General features: G+C 52.4%; 1 protein-coding gene across 2 annotated transcripts; it reads left to right on the top strand.

The window, feature by feature from the left end:
• The first annotated feature begins 1,571 nt into the window (after positions 1-1,571).
• Rspo1 (R-spondin 1) lies at positions 1,572-22,816 on the top strand. 2 transcript variants are annotated; one of them, XM_048349878.1, is made up of 6 exons: positions 1,572-1,632; positions 7,287-7,672; positions 17,681-17,872; positions 20,551-20,700; positions 21,208-21,396; positions 22,472-22,816. In XM_048349878.1, exons 2-6 carry the CDS (start codon positions 7,579-7,581, stop codon positions 22,633-22,635), a joined length of 789 nt encoding a protein of 262 aa, XP_048205835.1. In that variant the 5' UTR covers positions 1,572-1,632; positions 7,287-7,578; the 3' UTR covers positions 22,636-22,816. The 2 variants fall into 2 exon arrangements, with proteins under 2 accessions (XP_048205835.1, XP_048205834.1); XM_048349877.1 differs by lacking the exon at positions 1,572-1,632 and adding an exon at positions 2,501-2,550.
• The last annotated feature ends 1,716 nt before the right edge of the window (positions 22,817-24,532 follow it).

The following is a 24,532-nucleotide window of genomic DNA, read 5'->3' as shown; positions in this document are numbered from 1 at the left end:
GGATACTTGCTACTCTCTGGAAGCTACTGCTGTGGCCCAGACCCATTGACTTTTATCTTCTAATGAGAGGGACGACCTAGGCTTAGGGGAGCAATGGCAGGGATCTGCAGTGATCTGCGTACCCCTATAGGACTACAAAGGGTGCCATTCTGGCTGGCAGGTCTAGTTCACCAAACACAGGTAAAGTCTGCTCACCAGACAGGCCAGGATGGTAAAGATGAAGCAGATACTGTTCCTGCCCTTCAGTAAGTCACCAGCCCAGGCCACCAATGAATGATTAAAGGGCTCCATGAGGCCCACCCAAAAGCTGACTTGTGAAGTGGCCAGATGAGATTGCAGGTGGATGTGTTAAAGAACAAGAGGGCTGGGGGCCTGGCTCAGATGGAAGAGCACCCAAACTAAAAGATGAAAGGACATTACTTGTCTTGGAGGCTCAGCTTTCTTGCTGGCTGTGAAAGGGGTAGGGAAGGGGGTGGAGGAAAAAGAAAGAAGTTAAAGTCAAGCAATGGATTATATATGTCATAGTACAGTGCGTGGCATATAGTTGATGCCCCAACAATGTTCTATTATTTACTAGCTCTGGTCACATGGTTCTAATTCCTTATCTTTGCTGACGTAGGTAGCTTTCTCCCCTTTCTCACTCATTCCTGAGCCTAGTAGAAGGCCCCTTGACTACAGAGACTTTTCCTCAGGCAGGAAATCTGAGCCCAGTGGCTGGCTTATGACATCTTCTAGCGCTGGGTGGTTTGTGTTTTCTCTTCTCTTCTCTTCTCTTCTCTTCTCTTCTCTTCTCCTTTCTCCCTTTCTTCCTCTCCCCTCCTCTTTCCTAAATACAACACAATAAAAACCAAACAAAAGCCTGATGCCTGGCGTGGCTTCTCAGGGAGTTATGCAAGTGTGTAAAAAATAAAATAAAATAAACATTGAGTTTTCAGCATTTGGGGTTGTTTGATTAGGCACTGAGTGGAGCCAAGGCTGGTTAGACCCAAGCAAGGCTCAGGGCAGTGGGGAGAGGGGAGGAGCTCTGGACAGTGTGGGAGGGACCCCTGGACCAACTCAGAAATGGCTATTTGTCTCCTGAAAACTTGGCAACGTTCTGGTTGTATGAGTCCAGACGTGGAACACTTCGGATCCAACAACTCCCCTTTCCTGGCTATCCACCATTCCTATTCCTTGGCCATAGAGACACCCCAGGAGCCTTTCAGTCCATCCTCCTGTCATTTCAACGACCCTGTGCCCTTGGCTCTGTAGGCAGCGGCCCCTCTTCCTAAGAAGGAGATTGCACAGCCTGTCTTGATTACTCACTCCCCCACACACAGTCAATGCGTCTTTCCTGCTTGGGCTTCACTCCACTAGCTACAGTGTTAGCTCATTTTCCTTTGCCCAATCTGCAGGGAGGCTGCAGGACAGCTGTTTGCCACCCCATGAAGCATCTCTCCCTCCCTGTCTGTTCAGGCTTGACTTCATCATCCGGGTCATTGCAGGTGTCTACAGCCCTTCAAATGCTCACCGCCAACAGACACTGATAGAGTTCCTGCCATTAAGTTCCTGCATCCTTCATTTCACTGAGGCCCCAAAACAGAACGCTGAAGCTCAGAAAGGTCAAGTGACTTAGGCCTGGCCACACAGCTGGTAAGTTGATGGAGCACGAATTGGGACATTGGCTGCTGGTGTGTCACCCTCCCCCCTCCCCAGGTCAAGCACCACCGAGTGAGCCGGGGAGGAATTGCGCTCACCTGGGATGTTCAGGATGTGTTCTGGGTTGCGCTCATCTGGGGGGCTCAGGATGTCTTCTGGGCCCGAAGACTGAAGATCTGACTCTGAAGGGGAGGAGAGTGTAGTCAGGAGTCTCGCCTCTGTTAACAGAATTTATTCCTGTCACTCTCTTCCAGGTTTACGATAGGGAAACTGAGGTTTGGGAGAACTGAGGTTCTGGGCCCTGTTCTCACCTCAAGATGTGCTTGGGTTGCTGCAGCTTGGAAACCTCCGGGGTGCAGAAGCGGGGTGGGGGGCCGGTGATAAGGGCCGGGGTCTATGCCACGGGGCCGAGGGTTTGTCCCTCTGCCAAGCCTAGCGCCCAGGGCGCGGCGCGCCAGCTGTAGACCAGGGCCTGCGGGAGGGGGCTGCAAATTCCCGGGCCCGGCGCTCCAGTCCGTTTTTTCTTGCGGATCCCAGGAAGGGGGGCCAGCTCGGGGGTGGGACCGCCGAGGGGGGGATTCCCTCCCTCGTGCGAGCCGCCGACCAGCCCCTCTCGGCCCCAGAGCTCGGGCAGAGCGGAGGAGCGACGGGGAACGCGAGCGCGCGCGGGGAGGAGAAGCCGGGGGGCCGGCCGGGCGAGCAGGGGTCCGAGCCGGGGCTGCGGAGAACGAGACCGCCGGAGCCACCCCCAGGACCGAAGCGCCGGGTGGGGCACTGGCCCCGGAGGGCGTGAGCCACCCCGAGATTGAGCAACTTGGGGACGGGAGGGCGCTTCGGACGGTCCAGCGGCGGGACAGCGGGCCGCGCCCTCGCCCCTCCCGGGCCTGCCCCGCCACGGCTGGCCGCGCGGAGGTGAGTCCCCTCGTCGCTGCTCCGTCCTCTCCTGCGCCCCCTGACCCGGGACCCGGGATACCTCCTGTCGGGGCTCAGCCAGCCCCCTGGCCCCTAGCAGAGCAAGGATGGCTTCTGGGGGCGGGGGTCTTGTGAAATTGGCCTCTCCAACTCGAAGAGCGCCCGTGGGTGTGTGTGAGGGGGAACAGAAGAAGGGGCGTCCGCTGCTCTGGTCATCCAGTAAGCAAAAGACCCCGCTTCGTTCCCCAATCCTGCTGCCCCGACTCCTAGCCCCTCCCGATTGCTACCGCGGGTTCTCAATTCCCCAGAGCTCCTCGCTAATTGCTGCTCCCCACCTCCCGTCCATCAGTCCCATCACAAGCCCCTGGAATCCAGAGACCCCTTGTCTCATCGCCTCAGGACCCCTTATCCCCGCCCCAAGACGCTGGGTGACCCCCAGCCCAGTCCCACAACCCGGACGTGGCAGGCGGCGTGCGCCACGGCCCTGGGTGCGCAACGGGTTGGCGACTTCCGCGGGGAGAAAGGATGGATTGGCTTGGTCCGGGAGAGCTTGGGGCTGAACGCACCCGGGACCCTCGCGGAGCTGAGACGAATTCGGGGGGGGGGGGGCGGGTGCTTGACGGCGGGGCGGGGGTGGTGGCTTTTGTACAAACTGGCCTCCCGGACTTGGAGAGCTCGCGTGGATGGAGGGGGTGCGGGTAGCGGGGCTGCAGGCCCGTCCCTTCCCGCGCACCTGTCGGAGCCTCTCGGGGAGAGTGGGGAGGGGAAGATGAATGTGAGCACTTGGGCAGAGATGGAGCGGTGGGAAGGAGCGGTTCTCCACTGCCCTCGGTTTGGGGGAGCGGGAGGGAGGGGACCGGAGGGCCGGAACACCTGGCTCGGCTCGGGCGGACACGCTAACCCCGCCAGGTCGGGCGGGCGGGCGCATACTTGGGTCCGCCCCACGCCCTGCAATCCTTCTGCTCCCGCCCGCCCACCCTCCTGCGCCGCGGCCAACACTCCAGCCCGTAACCGGTCCTGGGGAGGGCTAATGAGAAATTATCCGGATAGTTTACATTTTTGGGTCTGTATCCTGTCCCTGATGGAGTACCAATTTATCCTGATAGTATTGCAGGAGAGAAAGTGATGCCAGAAAGTCCCCGCCTTCAGCTCCTCCTTCCTCCCCAACCTAGAGCCTCAGACCCTCCACCCCGACGGCCTCCCTGGGCCCGCCCCGTCTCTCTGTCTCTCCCCAGCGCAGCCTCGGCCCACAGCCCCCTTCCCCACCTGCGCGGGTCCAGTCCCCAAACCCGGGGACGGTCTCCACCCAGCTCCCCCAGCCTCAATTCCATGTCCACCCAGACCTTTAACTTCTCAGCGCCAGTTTATTCCTCCATAAAATGGGACAGTTCTGCCTCTCCGGTTATGACAGGGTAGATAGGCGCCTGGAATATGGCAGGTGGGAGGAGCAGTCACTCAAAAGGTGTAACAGGCTCAGCGGGCCTAGGAAGAGAGGAGTGCCCTTGCCCATCCTTCTTCCTCATCCCACCCATACCCTTTCCATCTGGGTAGAATAATGGCCTCCCAAAGTAAGTTCCTGGTGCCAAGCACCTAAGATCCAAGGGAAATCAGGCTGAAACGGGTGAGGGAAATGAGTCCCAAGACTTCAAAGACGGCCATGGACTCCCCAGCTCCTGTCCCAGCCCGGGGTCCGTGTGCCCCATGGTCCCCTGTGGAACCAGAGTCCCTGAGAGATGGGGGAGCCTCTGAGGCAAGGGAACAGTCCCGCTGGATCTTGAAGCCGCAGGGTTATCTAGCTCAGACCTGTCCAGTGTTCAAAAATCAGACTTCACAGAAGAGCCTGAATTTTCAGCTCTGAAAAGATAGGAGGAACTGGTCCTATTGGGCCCTGATTTTTGCCTGTAAACCTTTAGTTGGAGACAAATAGCAGATGTTCCTTTAGATGGCCCACTTGCCCTCCCATTTGCCCATCACACATCTAAATTTACCCCTACTTATTGCTTGTGAGTCTGTACACACACATATATATATGTAGGTAGGTAGGCATATGTACATATATACATCTGAAGCCAGTGCAATTGCCCTCAGCATGTGTATATATGCATATGTACATAATATACATATATACATATATACACATATATATGTTTGCATTTTTCCCAAAAGTGCTTGAAACTCTTCCTTTGAGTTTCAAGGCAATTAACTCCTTGAAAAGAACTAGCTAGTGTCACCTGCTCCAATGAAATCCTCCTCTAGTTTCCCAGCTAAGACTTTTCCTGCTGATCAGATTGGTATGATCTAGAACTGATTGCAGGCAAGCCTGGGTGAGTGTAGTAAGGTCTGAGGGGGACTAGGAAGGAGGCAAAGGGTGTGGGGGGTGGGGTGAGGGTGGAGGCTAATGATCCTCCATGATGAGGGAGAAACAGAACGCAGAGATGCTTGGGAGAACTTTTCCATCCTGAGGACCCCAGAAGTATGCACACACAGTGAGAGGAAAGTCCCAGGTTTAGTGCCTTGTTTGTCTGATGCAGTATTTGCAGGTCAACATGGTTCTAACCTGTTCTTTTCTCTTTATTTCTTTCTCTCTCTCTCCTTCCTTTATTTTTATTTCTCTTTCCCCTTCCCCTTTTCTGTCTCCAGCTTGAACACAGGGCCTCACACTCATTTAACGTTCTTGCTCATGGCTGGTGCTCTACCATTTAAGTTACACCTAGCAGCCTGACTTTTTTTTGCCAGTCCTGGGGCTTGAACTCAGGGCCTGAGCACTGTCCCTGGCTTCTTTGTGCTCAAGGCTAGCATTCTACCACTTGAGCCACAGCGCTACTTCCGGCTTTTCTGTATATGTGGTGCTGAGGAATCGAACCCAGGACTTCGTGTATGCTAGGCAAGCACTCTACCACTAGGCCACATTCCCAGCCCCCAGCCTGGCTCTCTGTAGCTGTTTGGAGATACAATCTCTACCATAATCCTTCAGAGCTCAGCCTTCCAAGTAGTTAGGATTATAGGCAAGTGCCACCATGGATAAGTCATGTAACTTGTAATTAACTCACGTAAGCTATACTAACTCATGTAAATTATAACTCATGTAAGCCATACTAACTCATATAAACTATAAACAACCCTTGTTCAGATAAGAAAATGAGATCAGACCAACTAAGAAACTAACCCAAGGTAACACAGCTAATCAGTAGCAGAGCCAGCAATCCAAGCCTGGCAGTCTAAACTCTCAGGTTCATGCCTGTAACTATCTTGCTTCACCACTCAGCCTCTGAGACCAGGGGGGAACTGAAGACCACAGCTTGGTGAAGTCAGCCATAATCAGGGGGTGATGGGAGTGTTTATGGGGGCTGGAGAGAGTGGGAAGGTTTTGGCAGGTCACACAAGGAGTGTTGGAAGGGGCTGGGAGGGGGTTGGCAGCTGATGGGGCACTGGGGGCGGCTGGGGGCATCTCCGCTGGCCCGGGCCACAGCACCAGGTGGGATCCATCAACCTCATGTAAACACTTCTCACGGGCAGCTTAACCACTTGAGTGTGTCTGGCCTTCAAAGCCAGTGGGAGAGGCTGGGAGGGAGGCACCAAACTCCTGGGGAGGGGGAGGATAATGATTTATCTCCTGTGCAGGTGGGCTCCTTGGGGGCCTCTCTGAGAGGCCAGGGGGTAACCTGGGCACTGGGAAGCTGAAAGAGGAAAGGATCAGGGAGGAGGGGGGTAGAAGGCACCTCCATGCTAGCATCTCAGAGGTGCCATTTAGGAAGCCAATTATCTCCCTTTCATAGATGAAGAGACAGGCATCCAGAGCGGCCACCAGCCAGTGCCCAGGAAAGCAATGCTCCCCCTGGCATGCACAGAGCTTCCTGTGCCACAGGCCAAATGCTTGCTGTGATCTCTGTGTCTCTCTGAAGCGTGGGTGTGTGGGGCAGTGGGGACTGGGCCAAGGTGGTCAGAGCATAGGGTGTGTGATCAGAATGTGGCTTTGTGAATGGGCTTAAATCTTAAATTGGGCTCGGATGCCCAGATGTCCAACTCCCCAGACATACCCCACCAGCGCGGGACCAGATCCCTGCCCCCATCACCCCAGCTGCCCTGGTCCAGAGCCCTGGCTCTCTGGGCTGGGGGATTATCTCTGGCCAGGGCGGGCATTGCTGCCTCTTTTATCCATTCACAATGGCCAGGCTCGCCCAGCCTGCTGTGTCAGAGTTTCTGTGGCCTGGGGAAGCCTTACTTCCTTTTCTCCCACCAACCCTGGAGGGCCGTACAGTCATCCAGCTTGCCGGGGGGCCACTGCTCCAGCTCCAGGACAGGTGAAAGGCACCTGGGAGACTAAGCACTGGGAAGAGAAGGCTGAAGGGTGGTCATTTGTGGAAGAACAAAGAAAGCTCCTCTTCAAATGACAGGCTATTACTGTAGCATGAGGTCTGGAGAGTAGATGTAAAGAAGGACTTCCAGTAGAGATGGCTAAAATATTTGTCAGGAGTGGGGTCATCTGGTTCCCATTATGGAGAAAAATCCCAGTGACCTACAGGTTTGCTTTGGGTTCTCACCATTGTCTAGCTGCTCAGGTAGCTGGCTCTAATGGCAGGCTGGTACAGGTACAGGTACCTGTACCGGTACAGGTGGGAGTCCTTGTAGTGCCCAAACATCCTCCTGACTTCCTGGGCAGGGAAACACGAGGGGCGGTAGAAGGTACCAGATGAGGGGGTATCACAAAATGAACTCTTCTGTCTCCTTCCTGACAGGTTGGCTTTGGGGGGGGCTTCCCTGCTGAAGTGATAAGGAGGTTCCCTGGGTGACACGCCACTCCAAGGTGGCTCCGGGAACCGCTCTCTCCGAGAACCTCTGTGTGAGCTGATGGAGGACCCGACTTCCCACACCCTCTCTGTCCCCAGCTGAGATTATGGTGGATTTGGGCTCCGGCCCAGGCCAGGGCCTCCAGCTGCTGACCCAGCCCCAGCCTCAGCCCCGGAGGCATTAGCCAGAGCCCTGCCAAGACCACCCCTCCCGCCAGGGGCCTGGGGCTGGCAAGTGACTATGCGGCTTGGACTGTGTGTGGTGGCCCTGGTTCTGAGCTGGGTGCACCTCGCTGTCGGCAACCGGGGGATCAAAGGCAAGAGGCACAGACGGAGTGAGTACCTGAGGGAAGGGCATGGTGTGGGAGGGGGATCACTGAGGGAGTGGGGAGCACGAGAGGCCTTGGGTAGCTTACTCTGGGATGGCTGATGACTGCTTTGTAGATAGTAGATCTTTCAGCTGGTGGAGTAGGGGATTAACTTGTTGAAATTACCTACTCTGGGACAACTCTCTTTGTCTGCCTTCCCCTTTGAGGACTGCTGCCTGGATTAAGCTCTCTTGTGAGGGTCCAGTTTGTGGATTACATCCCTAGCTTTGTGTGGTATCCATGGCAATGCTTCCTGGCCCCGCCCCAGCATGCTCCTTCCTTCCTTCCTTCCTCACCCACCCTGACATTTAGGGCCCCTTTCTTTTTGTGGTGGCTGAAGTGTGGTCCCTTGGGACAGGAACCCAGCACATCTGGAGAGTGGGCACCAGGGTTTCCCTGGCAGATCTTGGGCAGAAACAGCAGGGGCCGGAATGCCAGGAGATTCTCCCATGCCACGGCTTTCACCCGGGCCGGGGGATTCAGGAAGCTGTGGTGAGCATGATGGTAAGGCACACAGGGAAGTCAGGCCCTCCTGCCCTCCAAGCCAGGTGGCCTCCTGCTTTCAAAATGGGTTGGAAGAACGGTTTTAAAAGAAAAGCAGGCAGACTAATCCTAGGTACTCAGGAGGCTGAGATATAACGATCATGGCTTGAAGCCAGCCCAGGCAAGAAAATCCATAAGACTCTTAACTCCCATCAACCAGCAAAAAGCCAGAAGTGGAGCTATGGCTCATGTGGTAGAGCACCAGCCTTGAGTTAAAAGCTAAGGGACAGTGCTCAGCCCCTGAGTTCAAGCTCCAGAACTGGTGTGTGTATGGGCTCATGCATGCATGTGAGTGCACGTGAGCATGCGCGCGCATACGCGTGCACACACACATACACACACATCCATTCTTGTATAGATACCAAGGAAAGGGAAGATATAGGCCAAAGGACAAACAGTGAGTCTTGGAGCCTAGGTATCTTGAAGTCAATGAGTCCAATTTTCTTGTGTGTGTGTGTGTGTGTGTGCGTGTGCACATGTACATGTGTGTGCATGTGCGTGTGTGCGTGCATGCGTGCATGTGCGTGTGCCAGAACTGAGGCTTGAACTTACACTCTCTTTTACTTGGCTTTTCTACTCAAGGCTGGTGTTCTGCCTCTTGAGCCATGCCTCCACTTTCTGCTTAATTGGAGGTAAGAGTCTATCAAATTTGTCTGCCCAGGCTGGATTCAAACCAGGGTCCTCACAGCCTCCTGAGTAGTTTAGATTATAGGCATAAGCTACCAGCACCTGGCTTACAGTTTTCTTAAACAGAGCTTGATAAAGTTCAAGATTAACCTGCTGCCACCCCCCCACCACCACCACGTTCCATGTGCTCAGTATTTTCAGTGATGGGATCTAGCCATTTATGTGATGGGAGTGGCCATGTTCATGAGCAGCCCTTGCTGGGGAGTGGGGTGGAGCCCTCTGGATTCCCCCCCAGCCCTCCCACTCTCTTTCAACATTCCCCTACAAAGCAATGTTGTGCCAGCAGGCAGGAAGTCTTCCTGAAGTCTTGCCCCGCTCCCTCTCACTTCTCTTTTCCCTGACTTGAGCCAGGGGAGGCTGAAAAGCCATGGAGTTTTGTTGGGTCTCCCCAGGAGCAGCAGCGGAGGTCAGAACTCAGCCCTGGACAGAAGCTCAGAGAATTGGTGAAGCTGAAAATCCCTGGCTTAACAAACAATTAGAAACGGTTAGGTTCAATCAGCAGCAAGGCCTTGATTTTCCTCCCTTCTCTGTTAGGGACAGTGTTTTAGACTTCACAGGCCAGATGTAGTTTAGTGGTGTGTAATCAGTCTCCTCTGTTTGAGAGAGAGATTGAGAGAGAGTGAACAAGCGATCAAGCCAGTGAGGGAGAAAGTCTACACTCATGCAATGTGCATGAGTGGAAACAAGTGTTTCCACCTATGCTCACAGGAACCCACACTGGCCTGAACTAGCAGCCATCAGTCCTGGGTTCAAGTGAGCGGAACTAAAAAGGTCATAACCTAGGCATCAGTAAGGCCTGTGTCCTGAAGTAGCCATGTAAATGTAACTTTTTGTTTTTATGTGCTGGCACTGGGGCTTGAACCGAGGGCCTGGGTACTGTCCCTTTTCACTCAAAGCTAGTACTCTACCACTTAAGCCACAGCTCCACTTCCAGCTTTCTGATAGTTCATTGGAGACGAGTCTCATGGACTTTCCTTTTCACACTGTTTCTGAACCACGATCCTCACATCTCAGCTTCCTGAGGCACTAGGATTGCAGGTGTGAGCTACCAGCTCCTAACTTTAACGTAGCACTTTGATGTACCCACTTTGTCCGTGGTATGGTGTGGTGATGGTAAAAGCTTAGGTTGAGGAGAAGGGGGGACACAGGTGCAGCGAGAATCAGGGTGAATCAAGGCTGGGGAGGCCTAAGGGTGAATGCTGTTAGGCCGTCCTTGTTATTTAATGATCATAACAATCACAGTTGTAAAGCTAGAATCCACACTGGGGCTGTGGCCCATGTGGTAGAGTGTTTGCTAAGTACAAAGCTCTGAGTTCAAATCCCCATATAGCCACAAGAAAGGGAAGTCAATGAATACAGTAAAACTACAAAGGCAATTTGGAATATCGTACATCTCACATGAAATGATAGACATGTCTTGTTTTGATTTGTTTGTGGAGGACCAAACCCAGGGCCTCAGGCATGCTTGTCAAACAAATGAGGGACTTGGAGATGTGACTGAAGTAGTAGAAAGATTACATAGCAAGTGCAAGTCCCCACATTCAAGTCCCATTATCCAGTTCTCTAATCCTGAGCTTTATACCGGTTTTGGATAAAAAAATAAAATCTGATCTTGGAGTCTGATGGATGGTGAAGTTAAAAACCTCCCTTTGGCTCTGAGTTGTGAACATCCCTGGTGAAGTCTCCTTTTCCTCTTCACTTACTGGGGACCTTCCCAAGTGCTTTTATGCTTAGAAAGCTCCTGCTCCTCTCTCTGGCCCTCACCCCTTCACCTTATCCCCACCCTTACCCCCTCAGCAGCCGCTGTACCTCACTGAGCCCCCCTCCCTTCTCCCTTGCCCTTGCACTGAGTACTCCGGAGTACTCTTCTATCTGATTTCAGCACCCCTCTGCTACATCCTGCCTTCCCCCCCACATTTCTTCTCTGAGCCCTGACTCCCTCCAAAGGGGGCCCTTCATGCCCCTTCCTATCTCTCACAATGTTTGCATCTGAGTCCTTTTCCCCCCTGAATCTCCTGCCACTTCCTGGGTCCTTCAGAAAATGTTCATTTGAGAAGCAGCCAGAGCAGGGTGAGGGGCCAGGATGGATCTAGAAGAGCCCCGTGGTGATGGGGACCATCCACAAGTCTCAGGCCCTGTGACAGGAGGAACCTGGGGACTAGGAAAGCCCAGAGGATCTGGAAGAGGCCTAGAGTGTCTGATCAGGAAATGGAGTCCCCCTTGGAAGAATGGGAGAGCTGATTTAGATGCAGAGCTCCCTCCAGCTCCAATGCTCTGAAGCTAGAGGCCAGCACCCAGCACCAAGCACTCAAAACCTCACAGTGCTAACTGGGCTCAGTTCCAGCTGAGCCAAGGGGCCTGATGATGCTGCACACCTGGGCAGAGGTGAGAGCCGGATGTTCTCTGTCCTTTCCTAGCTGAGGAGCTCTGGATTTGTCCTTGCCTGAGCTGTATGAGTGATGAGCTGCTAAGAGGTTTCAATCTGGGGGTACACAATCCAGCTGCAGTGAAGGATGTGGGGGCAAATAGCCTTTCTGAAAGGAAGCCTCTGTCTTGGGGAGGAAAGCAAGGCTTTAACCTAAACCCACAGTTGATCTAGAGATTCCTGGATCTGCCCAGGGGCCATGCCAGGGATGCTGAGTGTGTAGTAGATGGACCTAGGTACCAGAAGGCCCCAGCAATAGCTCCTGCTCCCAAGAAAGGGCCAGCTGTCATCCTGGGTCTCCTCTCTGAGGTTCCAGTGTAACTCTGCTCTCCTACAAGATCCCCCTAGAGAGCTAGACCCCCATCCACCGAGTCTCAAGCCCTGTTCCCACACTGTCGTGAGCTCTCATTGAGTTCTGTACACACACCTTGCCCTTCACTGAGCCTCTTCATCTGACATTCACTATATTCTCAACTCTGTCTCCTGTGAGCCCCTTCCCCTAACAGCCTCAGCCCTTCCCTGCAGAGGCCCCCATTCAGAAACAAGATAGTCTGTCCCTCCAAATACCCATCTCGTGTGAGAAGAAGACATATTATCAGATACCAATGATATAAAGTAAGCCAAGTGGCTGGTGGCTTCATGCCTGTAATCCTAGCTACTCAAGAGGCTGAGATCTGAGGATCCTGGTTCAAAGCCAGACCAGGCAGAAAACTCTTATTTCCAAAAAAAGTACTAGAAAAAACCCCACACAACAAAAATAAAAAACAAAGCCAGAAGTGGATCTGTAGCTCAAGTGGTAGAGTGTTAGCTTTGAGCAAAAGAATCTTAGGGACAGTACCCAGGCCCTAAGTTCAAGCCCCAGGACTAGCACATGCACGCACACATGCACACACACACACACACACACACACACACACAAGATATAAAGTGATGTCTGTTATGATAGATTCTAGTACTACCAAGGGTATAGGAACACAGAGTAATTCTAAATTTGGACTTGCAGGGTGGTAAAATCAGGGAAGACTTCATGACTTTGGTTTTGAGTCTTAAGGAAGTTAGGCTCAGGGAGAGGCCACAAATTCAAGGCCAAAGGTTTCAACTTGGGCAAAGTGTGATGTGTGCAGAGAACAAAAGCAGATATTGCTGAGGAGTAGGGTTGAGGGGTGAGATAGGAAGAAATTTGTTCACAAGAAGTTGTTCAGAACCGATAAGGAGCTAGCTGAGTGTTACTTTCTTGCAGGTAATAGAGAGCCGTTGATGGTTTTGGACAGGGATATGATGCCCATCCGATTTTTTTTCCTGTTTTCTCTTTCTTTGTTGGCCAGTCCTGAGGCTTGAATTCTGGGCCTGGGTGCTGTCCCTGAGCACCATTTTGCTCAAGGCTAGCACTCTACCACTTGAGCCACAGAACCACTTCCAGCTTTTTCTGTGATTAATTGAAGAGTCTCATGGACTTTCCTGCTTGGAGTTGGCTTCAAACAGTGATTCTCAGATCTCAGCCTACTGAGTAGCTATGATTACAGGCTTGAGCCACCATCAGATTTTTGGCTACAGAGAGATGCCCAGAGATGGCAGATGAGTTGGGAGTTGGAAGAATTGAGGACTTTGGGGAGGAGGAACTGTGATCCCGAAGTTGTTCGTCCTTCAGGGTTGGCCTGGCTGAGACACTCTGGGCAAAGCTCATTATAGCAACAGCAACTGGACAAGGGTGTGTCCTGGGTTGATGGTAAGGAAGATGGAAGGAAGACCCAGCCTGCTTAGAGAAGGGGGCTGGGAAGCAAAGGGCTTGGGAGCCAAGAAGGAGCCAGTTGGGTGGCCATGCTGTATATAAAGTCAGGAAGGAGGCTTCACGTCCTCTCTCTGCCCTACCTCCTCGCTGAGCCCACCCAGCCTCTTCACCAGGCTATGGGCACCTGAGCACATCCCCAGCGTGTGGCCACCCATCATGGAAGCAGCAGGCGGGAGCTTTCTGTAGTCCCTCTTCTCTTCAGTGGAATAGGGTCCTGCCTAGGCTGGCTTTGAACTGGGATCCTCAGATCTCAGCCTCCTGAGTAACTAGGATTACAGGTGTGAGCCCCCAGGCCCCATCTATAAACATACTTTTACCCATTGAACCCTAGCCCCTGCCCATCTCTGAGCTCCATTTCCAAGTCGGCGTGCATGTGTGTGTGCGCATGCGTGCATGCACACATGCATGCAAGGAGTCCTAGGGCTTGAACTCAGAGCCTGGGTGCTGTCCCTGAGCTTTCTGCTCAAGTCTAGCACTCTACCACTTGGGCCACAGCTGTACTTCCAGCTTGTTGGTTTGTTATTTGGAGGTAAGAGTCTCCTGGACTTGCTTCAAACTGTGATCATTATATCTCAGCCTTTTTTTTTTTTTTTTTTTTGCCAGTCCTGAGCACTGTCCCTGGCTTCCTTTTGTTCAAGGCTAGCACTCTGCCACTTGAGCCACAGCGCCACTTCTGGCCGTTTTCTGTATATGTGGTGCTGGGGAATCGAACCCAGGGCCTCATGTATACGAGGCAAGCTCTCTTGCCACTAGGCCATATCCCCAGCCCAATCTCAGCCTTCTTAATAGCTAGGATTATAGGCATGAGCCACCAGCGCCTGGCCTGAGCTCTGTCTTTTTTTTTTTTTTTTTTTTTGGCCAGTCCTGGGCCTTGGACTCAGGGCCTGAGCACTGTCCCTGGCTTCTTCCCGCTCAAGGCTAGCACTCTGCCACTTGAGCCACAGCGCCGCTTCTGGCCGTTTTCTGTATATGTGGTGCTGGGGAATCGAACCTAGGGCCTCGTGTATCCGAGGCAGGCACTCTTGCCACTAGGCTATATCCCCAGCCCCTGAGCTCTGTCTTTTGATCTCATATCCTCCCATCTTCATTCCATCAGTGTGCCTGCCTCTAGGTCTTGGGATCATATTTCACACCCATCTGTACCCAGTCCTCAGCTCCCCGGGGTTTGTTTGGCTCTCACCTACTCCATTTACGCTGCCCTTCTTAGAATCACTAACCCACTTTGGGACTCACCAGTCTTGGCTTCCTCTGGCCCCTGAAGAATTCCCTTTTCAACCTGGTTTCTATCTCCACTCTCTGTCCTCTCCCTGAGCTTCCTTTCCAAGCTCTCCTGCTGCTTCTCTGCCCAATGCGCATGTCACTGAGGCTCATCCTGAGCCTCCTCTCACCACACAGCTTCATCCTGCCACTGCCCTTCCCCTCCCAGCAATCCAGCCAGCAACAACCACATGCCCAACCCCCAAGTTGTCTGCTCCACAGCCAACTTCTTGAAGAAGATGGCACTACTTCCTTTCTCTATTCCCTCCCTTCCTTTACCTCCTCAGCCACTGCCTGCTGTACCACCCCTCCCCTGGTCCCACCACTGAAACTGCCCTGGGTTGTAGACCTGTGCGCTCCCCATTCCTTACTGGACATCTCAGAGCAGCTGGAATGTGAAGACCACACTCTTTCGTTAACTGGCTTCCATGATGAGATGTCCTTCTCCATGGCCTCTTCTTTCACTCCTAGTTGGCCTCTCTTTCTCTGGCTTTGTCTCTCCCACCCTCCGTACCCACTGTCTGTGCCATCTCAAAGTTCACTTGCTTTTGATGGCTGCTTTCATGTGTCTAGCTCCAACAAGACCATTTCTGTGTTCAACATCCTGACTGACACTGTTCTCTGGGGGTGTCCCACAGGAGCCTCATAGCCTGCTCATGCTGACCATCACCCCCTCCCCACCCAAGCCCACCCTTCCTATGGGGTCCTTGCATCAGCAAGGAAGAACAGCTGTCATATTGCACAGGTCCAATGTCTCAAAGTCACCTTGACCTTTGCTTTGCCCTGACCCTTACCCCTACATCTGGTGCATTGCCTAATCTTGTGGATTCTACCTGTGAATATCTTCCATGTGTCTGCTCTTTCCCTCCTCTTGTTTCAGATCTAGTTATTCCCCCTTGGAGTTATTTTTTCCCCTTGGAGGAGGGAGACCCTACTGAGGTTTGAACTCAGGGCTTCACACTTGCTAGACAGGTGGTGCTCTACCAATTGAGCTATACCTCTAACCATGACTTACATTTTGTTGAGACAAGATTTTCCCAGGCTGGCCTGGGATTGACAATTCCTAAACCAAATATGATGGTGCACACTTGTAATCTTAGCAACGGGCTGAGACTGAAGCAGGAAGATGTAGATTACTTTTTTTTACTTATTATTATAAAGGTGATGTACAGAGGGGTTACAGTTTCATAAGAGATCTCACATTTGAGGCCAGCTTGAGCTACATAGTGAGACCCAGTCTCAGAAAAAAAAAAAACATAAAGATAAAAGCAGGGTGTTGATGTCTTATTCCTGTAATCTACTTAAGAGGCTGAGATCAGAAGATCTCAGTTTAAAGCAAGCCTGAAAAAGAAAGTCTGTGAGACTCACCTTTTCAATTAACCACTAAGAGGCTGAAGTGGAACTATGAAACCAGAAATGACTCAAGTGGTAGAATGGCAGCCTTGAGTGAAAAAGCTAAGGGACAGTGCCTAGGTTCTTAATTCAAGCCCTAATACTGGCGCGAGCGCGCGTGCATGCACACGCACACCCAAACTCCTGCTCTCCTCCCAAGCTAGGTTCTTAATTCAAGCCCTAATACTGACACACACACACACACACACACACACACACACACACACACCCCACCCCCAAACTCCTGCTCTCCTCCCAAGCTCCCAAATGCTGGAGGTTTGGATGACCTCCACTGCACCAGCTTCCGTTGAGTTCTCCCCTGGGAATTTTCTGGATCCACCTTTGCCATCCTTAGAACCCATTTCTACCCATGTCTGAACTCCTTTCTGTGGGTTGGAGATACTTCCTTGAAGGAAAGCAATCCCTCTTCTTTTCTCAGTTCATTTTTCCCTCCTCAGCTCCTATCTAGCCACCCATTCCCAGGCTCCAAGCATGTGTAGCTAGTTTCAGAGCCCAGAGTACACCATATTTTGCCTGTTAGTGCCCATGACAGCACCAAAGGAGTGCTGGGCAGTGGGCAGAGGGGTTCTGCAAAGGCCTTTGCAAGTCTATCCTTCACCAAAATGGTAAGGAGGGGTCAGCTATGGCCATGTAGCCACAAAGGGCTTCCAGAGGCCGCCTGGCTCACGCCAGTCATGACAGCATGAGAGCCCAGAGGAAGCATTTGTTTCCACAGTGAGTTTAGAGAAAACTCAGTAATGGAGGGATTCATTGGAGATCCTAGAGTTTGAACTCAGGACCTCATGCTCACTAGGCAGGTACTTTACCACTTGAGCCATGCCTCCAGCCTGGCCTTTTGCTGGTTAGAGATGGTTCTCAGACTTTTCTAGTGGCTTGGAAAACTATGATCCTCCAGATTTAAGCCTCATGAGTAGCTACAATTAAAGGGGTGAGACATCAGCCCCTAGCTACATCAACCTGTGTTCTGTGTTCCCTCTGTCTGAAACACAGCAGCTGAGAAATCATGGTGGAGTAATTGAATCTCCATTTCTACAAATGAGGATTACTAATATGAATATCAATAGTCTTACCTGTGGCTTATTGAAAAGATGAGATGATTGGTTACTTGTCTGACAATACTTGCCACAGAATAGGATACTAATGCTAGTACTTAGAACTAAGCTGTGTTATTATGATTATTACTCTGTGTGTGTGTGTGAGTGTGTGTGTGTGTGTGTGTGTGTGTGTGTGTGTTTCCAGTCCTGGGGCTTGAACTCGGGGCCTAGGCACTGTCCCTGAGATTCTTTTGCTCTACCACTTGAGCCACGGTGCCACTTCTGGCTTTTTCTGTAGTACTAAAGAATTGAACCCAGGGCTTTGTGCATGCCAGGCAAGCACTCACCCACCAAGCCACATTCCCAGCCCTATTACTGATTGTGATTGTTATTCCCCTCTCTTGTCCCAGCTGCTTTCCTTAACCCTTCCTCTTCTGCCCTGGAATCAGAAGTCAGCCCTGGAGGACACACGCCTACAGGCACCCATCTAGGAGACACATCCTCCCCTCCCTCTTTCTGAGTAGATGCATTATTGTACTTAGACTTACAGACTGGGAGCTTGGCTCCAGGTCTAGTGAGATCTGCAGCCTGAGCTTGAGTCCACTCTGCTGAAGCCTTGAGTGAAAAAGCAAGGGGCAGAGCTCAGGCCCTAAGTTCAAGCCCCAGTATACACACACTCCACACACTCCCTTCATCCCTGAAAGCTGACAGCGTGGCCCATGCACATTCCCTCTGTACAATGAAACCTCCCTCCCCCCCTTCCTGTGGGAGCCTGGGGAGAGGAACCCTCCCCTGCAGCCACCTTCTCACCCATGTTGTACCTGCAGTCAGTGCAGAGGGAAGCCAGGCCTGTACCAAAGGCTGTGAGCTCTGCTCGGAGGTCAACGGCTGCCTCAAGTGCTCACCCAAGCTCTTCATCCTGCTGGAGAGGAACGACATCCGCCAGGTGGGCGTCTGCTTGCCGTCCTGCCCGCCTGGATACTTCGATGCCCGCAACCCCGACATGAACAAGTGCATCAGTGAGTGTGGGCGGGGCTAGAGAGCAGTGCCGAGTGCGGGAGGGGGGGGCGGGGAAGGAGAAGGGGCCCAGGTTTCAGGTGGGCTTGCTGTGAACTGTTGGCACCCAGTGACAGCTACGTTGAGGATAAGAGATGAAGTTCTTTTTTAAAGGAGACGTACAGAGGGGCCATAGGTACATAAGCCAGGTAACAAACACATTCTCTTTTTGGTCAGTCATGGGGTTTGAACTCAGAGCCTGGGCTCTATCCCTGAGCTCTCCAGCTCAAGGCTAGCACACTACCACTTTGAGCCACAGCTCCACTTCCAGTTTTCTGGTGGTTAATTGGAGAGAAGAGTCTCATGGGCTTTCCTGCCTACACTGGCTTTAAACCATGATCCTCAGATCTCAGCCACTTGAGTAGCTAGGGTTACAGGCATGCGCCACTGGCACCAGGCCCATGAGTACATTTCTTTTTGGGCAATGTCACCCCTTCCCTTCCTCTCTCCCAGTTCTGACTCCCATCCCACCCACAAGTTGTATAGCTCATTTGAGACCAAGTTCTTGATTCAAATATTGGACTGCTGGCCAGATAGATCCCAGACACCCCTCCCCCTGCTTCTAATTGTGTACAAACCTGAATTCCATCTCTTCCTGCCACACGCTTCTAGTCCCACGAGTGATTCCCAGTGTCCCAACTTATCACTCAAGCCACAGACCTGATCGCCAACCTCTCATTGGTGCCAAGCTCCCTTTATCCACCCAGCCAATAATCAAGTCCTGTCTTCCACCTCCCTCCCACCCTCCCAGTCATCATCTTACCCAGGCCTCCAACACCTCCCTGCTGGGCCACGGCAATTGCCTGGCCACCTGTCCTCCAGCCCTCGCGTGGTTCCCCAACCCTCCCTCTGTCCTGCAGCCACTAAGATGCTTCTGAGACGCCCCCAAGTCACCCCATCCCACCCACTTCTGCTGGAAGTCCTCTTTTAGGTCCATGGAAGTCCAACTTGGGGTAGGAAGACTCTCCCCACCCTGTCTCCAGTCTTCAGGCTCTGCTTTCCCACCCCACTATAGTTCTACAGGCTCCAAGGCACATGCAGCCTGTCTCCATCTCACTTCTGTAACTGCATCCCCATGCCAGACCTGGAGACACACGGTCATCTCACCCAGATGACTGATGGCAGCGCCCCTCTGTCCACTCAGTGCTTGGGGGTGTATGTGACCCTCGCAAATCTCAGGCCAGTAGGGCCTCACCACGACCTCTGGAGGAAGAAGCCCAGAGAAGAGTGGATGGAGCCCAACTTTGCTGACTGGGCTCTGACCCCAGCTTGGCTACAAGTCCATTGTTGTACCTGGAGACTGCCTCAGCCTCTCAACACCCACTTCTAAAATGGGAGCATGAGTTTCTCCCACCAGGGAGAATGCTGCGGGAATGCACCTATGAAGCTCTTGGTGTCTGGTACTCGGTAAATGGTAGTTGCTGTCATGATTTTGGTTTGTATTTTACTGGCCACCAAGCCCACCAATCAGAAATCAGAAACCATCATGATGTGGAGATTAGACTGCAGGGGAGGGCAGGGTGGGGGCTTGAGAGGATGGAGGTAGACCTAGGAGTTTACCCTTTGGGTCTTAAGGGCATTGGAGAAAAGGGGTTCTTGGCCGTGCCAGTGCTTGGGAGACTGAGCTTGGGCTTAAGGTGCCAAAGACTGGGAAGAAGCCAGCCTTGCCCACAGTCTGGGAAGGGAGAGATGGTGGAAGGCCTGCTTGTTCTCAGCCAAGCCCTGCATAGACCAGCTCCCCCAAAGGAGGGAACTGGCAAGAGGGAGGCAGGGAGGAACCTGAGAGTCCAACCAAGGGGGTTCCTGGAACTCAGCCTTGAACTGGGAGAGGAATTTGCCCTGGGATTACTCCCGCTTCTCCAAGCAGATTCTTTCTGCTCTAGACAAGAGGGGAAGGAGAATTGGGTTGTGGTAGATGTTCAGCAGTAGGGGAAAGGTGCCCGCAAGGCCGCTCCCTGGAGGCTGTTCAGCTCCTCGGTTCCACTGTGGTTAGGGGGCCCTAGGATGCTGTGATATGCTGATTGTGGCTTCCCACTCCCAAACCCAGAGCATACCCCTTTCTACCCCTGCCCCTCCTCCGCAGTGCCCCCCCCCAACTTCCTCTGAAACTGTCTCAGCTGGGCCTCACCTTGGGTTCCTGAGCCTGGGATTGGATTTGGGTTTGGATTGGCTGCTGGTGGCAAGATTCCCAGCCAGCCCTCAAAAGCACCCCCTTCACCTACATGCCCCTACTGTTCTTTCTTCTCTGAATACTCCAGTTAGTCAGAGTTAGTCAGAGTTAGGTCAAGCTGGGTGCTGGTGACCATCACTCCTGTAATCCTAGCTGCTCAGGAGGCTGAGATCTGAGGATTGAGGTTCAAAGCCAGGAATGTCTGTGAGACTCTTATCTCCAATTAACCACCAGAAAATGGGAAGCGGAGCTGTGGCTCAAGTGGTAGAGCACTGGCCTTGAGCAAAAGAGCTCAGGAATAGTGCCCAGGCCCTGAGTTCAAGCCCCTCAACTGACAACAAACAACAACAACAAACACTCTGGGTCAAGATCTGGCCTCTAGGTGGGTAGGTGGGCAGGCATTGGGGCTGGGGATAAGAGGTCATGGCCCACCCTGAGCTGGGCCAGACCCAAGTCTAGTCCCATCCTCAGAATGCAAGATCGAGCACTGTGAGGCCTGCTTCAGCCACAACTTCTGCACCAAGTGCCAGGAAGGCCTGTACTTACACAAGGGCCGCTGCTATCCTTCCTGTCCAGAGGGCTCCACCCCAGCCAACGGCACCCTGGAGTGTAGCAGTCCTGGTAAGCACCATGGGGACACATGCAGAGGGCAGAGGGGCGAGGGAGGAGCTTGGAGGAGAAAGCTTCCCATCATATGCATACCTCCTGGAATTTTTCTGAGTCTTTGGGCCATCCGGGCTAGAAATGTTCCAGTCTGAAGCCAGGCTCCGGTGGCCCATACCTGAAATATTAGCTACTCAGAAGGCTGAGATCTGGGGATTGTGGTTCAAAGCCAGCCAAGGCAGGAAAGTCCATGAGATTCTTCTCTCCAATTAATTACTCAAAAAAAGAAAATCAGAAATAGAGCTGTGGTTCAAGTGGTAGAGCACTAGCCTTGAGCAGAAAGAAACTCAGGGACAGAGCTCAGGTCCTGAGTTCAAGCCCCAGGACCCATGCATTCACACACGCACACACACTCACAGTCCAGTCTGAAGCCCAGGCAGTGGGCAAGTACATGGGGTTCCTTGGGGGACTATAGGCCAGGAGAGCCCCCTCCTCTTTCTACTTCCCTTTTCCCTCTTGTACCAGCGCAATGTGAAATGAGCGAGTGGTCCCCGTGGGGGCCCTGCTCCAAGAAGAAGAAGCTCTGTGGTTTCCGGAAGGGCACTGAGGAGCGGACGCGCAGGGTGCTCTATGCTCCTGGTGGGGACCATGCCACCTGCTCTGACACCAAGGAGATGCGGAGGTGCACGGTGCGGAGGACGCCGTGTCCTGAGGGTGAGCTGTGGCCTCTGCCTCCCCTGGGTCCAGTAGCTTCTTCCTTGCCAGTTGCCGAAATAGACACAGCTCCACGCAGCCCCATGCTGTCAAACTGGGGACCTGAGAGCAGAGCCTCTAGGATGCGGTGTGGTGGGAGATCCCTGCACTTTCCCCATGTCTGGGTGCTACCCACACTGCCAGGGCCCTCCGTCAGATGGGAGGGGGAGGGGGGCTGAACCCTAGAGACAGGTAAGGATTCAAACACCTGTGAAGATGCCTACTGCTCCTAATCTGGGCCCAGAGGTGGGGGGGGGGTAGGAGTGGGGCCCATCCTGCCTGTCCTGTGAAAGTGCGCTTGGTCCTTGGGGTCTCCAAGGTCTGAGGAAGCTGGTGGCTCGCGCCTGTCATCCTAACTACACAGGAGGCTGAGATCTGAGAATCTCCCTTTGAAGCCAACCCAGGCAGGAAAGTTTGTGAGATTCTTTATCTCCAATTACCCACCAGAAAACCAGAAGTGGTGTATGGCCCAAAGTGGTAGAGCACTAGCCTTGAGCAAAATAGCTCAGGGACAATGCCTAGACCCTGAATTCAAGCCCCATGATGGACCAAACAACAACAACAAAAACCAAGGAAGAGGAGGCAGTGTGGTATGCACTGATGAGGAAGGAGGGAAAAGACTCTTGAGAACCTCTCTCAGGACTCAGGCTTTAGGGTCCTCCGAAGCAGCTGCTGGCCACCTCCCCTATGGCCTCCCTGCCCAGCTCCTTGCTATTCCTCAGTAGGGCTGTTGGGGAGACACAGCATCTCTGCTCATCTTTTTGTGTGTTTTTTTTTGTTTTTTGTTTTTTGTTTTTGGCCAGTCCTGGGGCTTGGACTCAGGGCCTGAATACTGTCCCTGGCTTCTTTTTGCTCAAGGCTAGCACTCTGCCACTTGAGCCGCAGCGCCACTTCTGGCCATTTTCTGTATATGTGGTGCTGGGGAATCGAACCCAGGGCCTCATGTATACGAGGCAGGCACTCTTGCCACTAGGCCATATCCCCAGCCCTCTGCTTATCTTTTTGTTGATTCTTCTTGCTGTTGGCATTGTTGCAGGGCAAGAGAGGAGGAAGGGAGGTCAGGGCCGGAGGGAGAACGCCAACAGAAACTCAGCCAGGAAGGACAGCAAGAAGGCAGGCCTGGGTTCTCGGAGACGCAAGGGGAAGCCACAGCCACAACCAGGGACCACGGGACCACCCACGTCTGCGGGGCCCACCTAGGCACAGCCTCCTGCCTGGCCCATGCAGAAGAGCTCAGCTCTGCTCTGCGTCATGAACACGTTCCAGAACTGGAGTGTCAGAGCAGCTCATGCATATACACTCCATCCATGCACGCACGCACACACACACACACACACACACACACACACACAATACCACCCACAGACACCTCCATGCATCCATACTCAAATCCCAACATTGCAGAGTGGAACTTTCTGGAAGAACTGCTGAGATTGCGTCTGCTGAGTGCGGCTGACAAGAGTCAAAGCTCAAGGACTTCAGAGGAGTGGCCTTTCTCCTACCCCATGCAGCATGCCCAGCTTCATGACTTGAGCATTGGAGAGAATTGTTACACATCCATGATACATCATCAGGCCTGACCTGACTCAGAAAACTGCTTAAAGGTTCATTTCAAATTAAAGAGAAAAGAAAAAATAACTCACAGCGTCAGTAGTCACAGGTATCATTCTTTTCCTTGGAGTATGAAGAGATAAGAGTTGAGTGCTAGCTACTAAGGAGGCTGAGATCTAAGGATGATAATTCCAAGTCAGCCCAGCAGGAAAGTCCATGAGACTCTTATCCCCAATAAAACTCCAAGAAGCCAGAAGTGGAGGTGTGGCCCAAGTGATACAATGCTATCTTTGAGCAAAAAAGCTAAGAGGCAGTGCCCAGGCCCTAATTTAAAGCACTAGTAAAGGCAAAAAAAAAGTGGGGAAGGGAAGAGGGGGTGGGCAGGACCAAATTTCAAGAGACCCACATAGCCTCTGTGATAGAGGGTTCAGCACAGGAAGAAAACTTCAGGAAGGCTCTGAGAGTGACAAGTAGATGCTCTGCATTCTGAATCCTCAGAGTATGGTAGGCCACAGCACAGCTTGTTAGATTCTCAGTACCATCCCAGCCCTGATGAACCAGAGTCTGCATTTCAACAAGGTTTCAGGTAGTTCATGTGCACAGCCAAGCTCAAGAAATTATCTTATTACCTGTCAGCAGGAGCCAGGGGACCAGGCCAGCTCTAAAGGAGGACCATTCAGCCAGACATCATAGCTTTCATCCCAGTTTCTTGGGACATTGAGATAGAAAAGACTGCAGTTCAAGACAACCTGGGCAAAAAGTTTTCAAGGCCTCACCTCAACCAATAAAAGCTGGGCATGATAGTGTATGCCTGTCTGTCATTCCAGCTCTGCAGGAAGCATAAATAGTAAGATTGCAATACAGGCCAACCTGGGCATAAACAATCAACTCTATTCAAAAATAAATACAAGGGATGAGTAGAGTATCTACTACAGGGCTATGGGGAAGGGTTATGTAGGCTCTTGGAGATAGTTGTAAAGAGCCCCACTCTAAGGCAAGGCAGTAAGTGGAATGATTTGTCAGTTGTGGGACTTGAACTTTGGGCCTGGGCACTGTCCCTGAGCTCTTCAGCTCAAGGCTAGCACTCTACCACTTGAGCCACAGTGCCACTTTGAAATGATTTCTTGTGGCATTCTGGTGTCCACTGGCAACTGTCCACATGTCAGGCTCTGAACGAGTGGCTGCTGTCCAGCAGGGAGCCATTTGTGGCCTTGCTATCTTGGAGCTTAGAGGTTAGCGGGAGAGACAGGTGTATATCATGTTCATAATACAGACATGTTCATAATTGCAAACAAATGAAGTCCTATCAGGCAAATTCTGGCACATATGTGTAGCCACGGTGAAATAGGTTGAATTAATCCTCAGGAGGCTTCTCAGAGGAGGTTATATTTGAGCCAAGTACTGAAGGCTGAGTAGAAGGATTTAAGATAAAGACTGGAAGATTGACGCTTTAGTTTAGTGTGTCCAATAGAAGTATGTGAACCATGTATATAATTTAGATTTTCCTAGTAGTTACAATTTAGCTAACCAAGCACATGCAAAATAT

Source organism: Perognathus longimembris, chromosome 7 (genome assembly GCF_023159225.1).
Source record: "Perognathus longimembris pacificus isolate PPM17 chromosome 7, ASM2315922v1, whole genome shotgun sequence".
Classification (NCBI taxonomy): Eukaryota; Metazoa; Chordata; class Mammalia; order Rodentia; family Heteromyidae; genus Perognathus; species Perognathus longimembris.
Note: the sequence above shows the minus strand (reverse complement) of the source record. Positions and strands in the feature narration are given on the sequence as shown.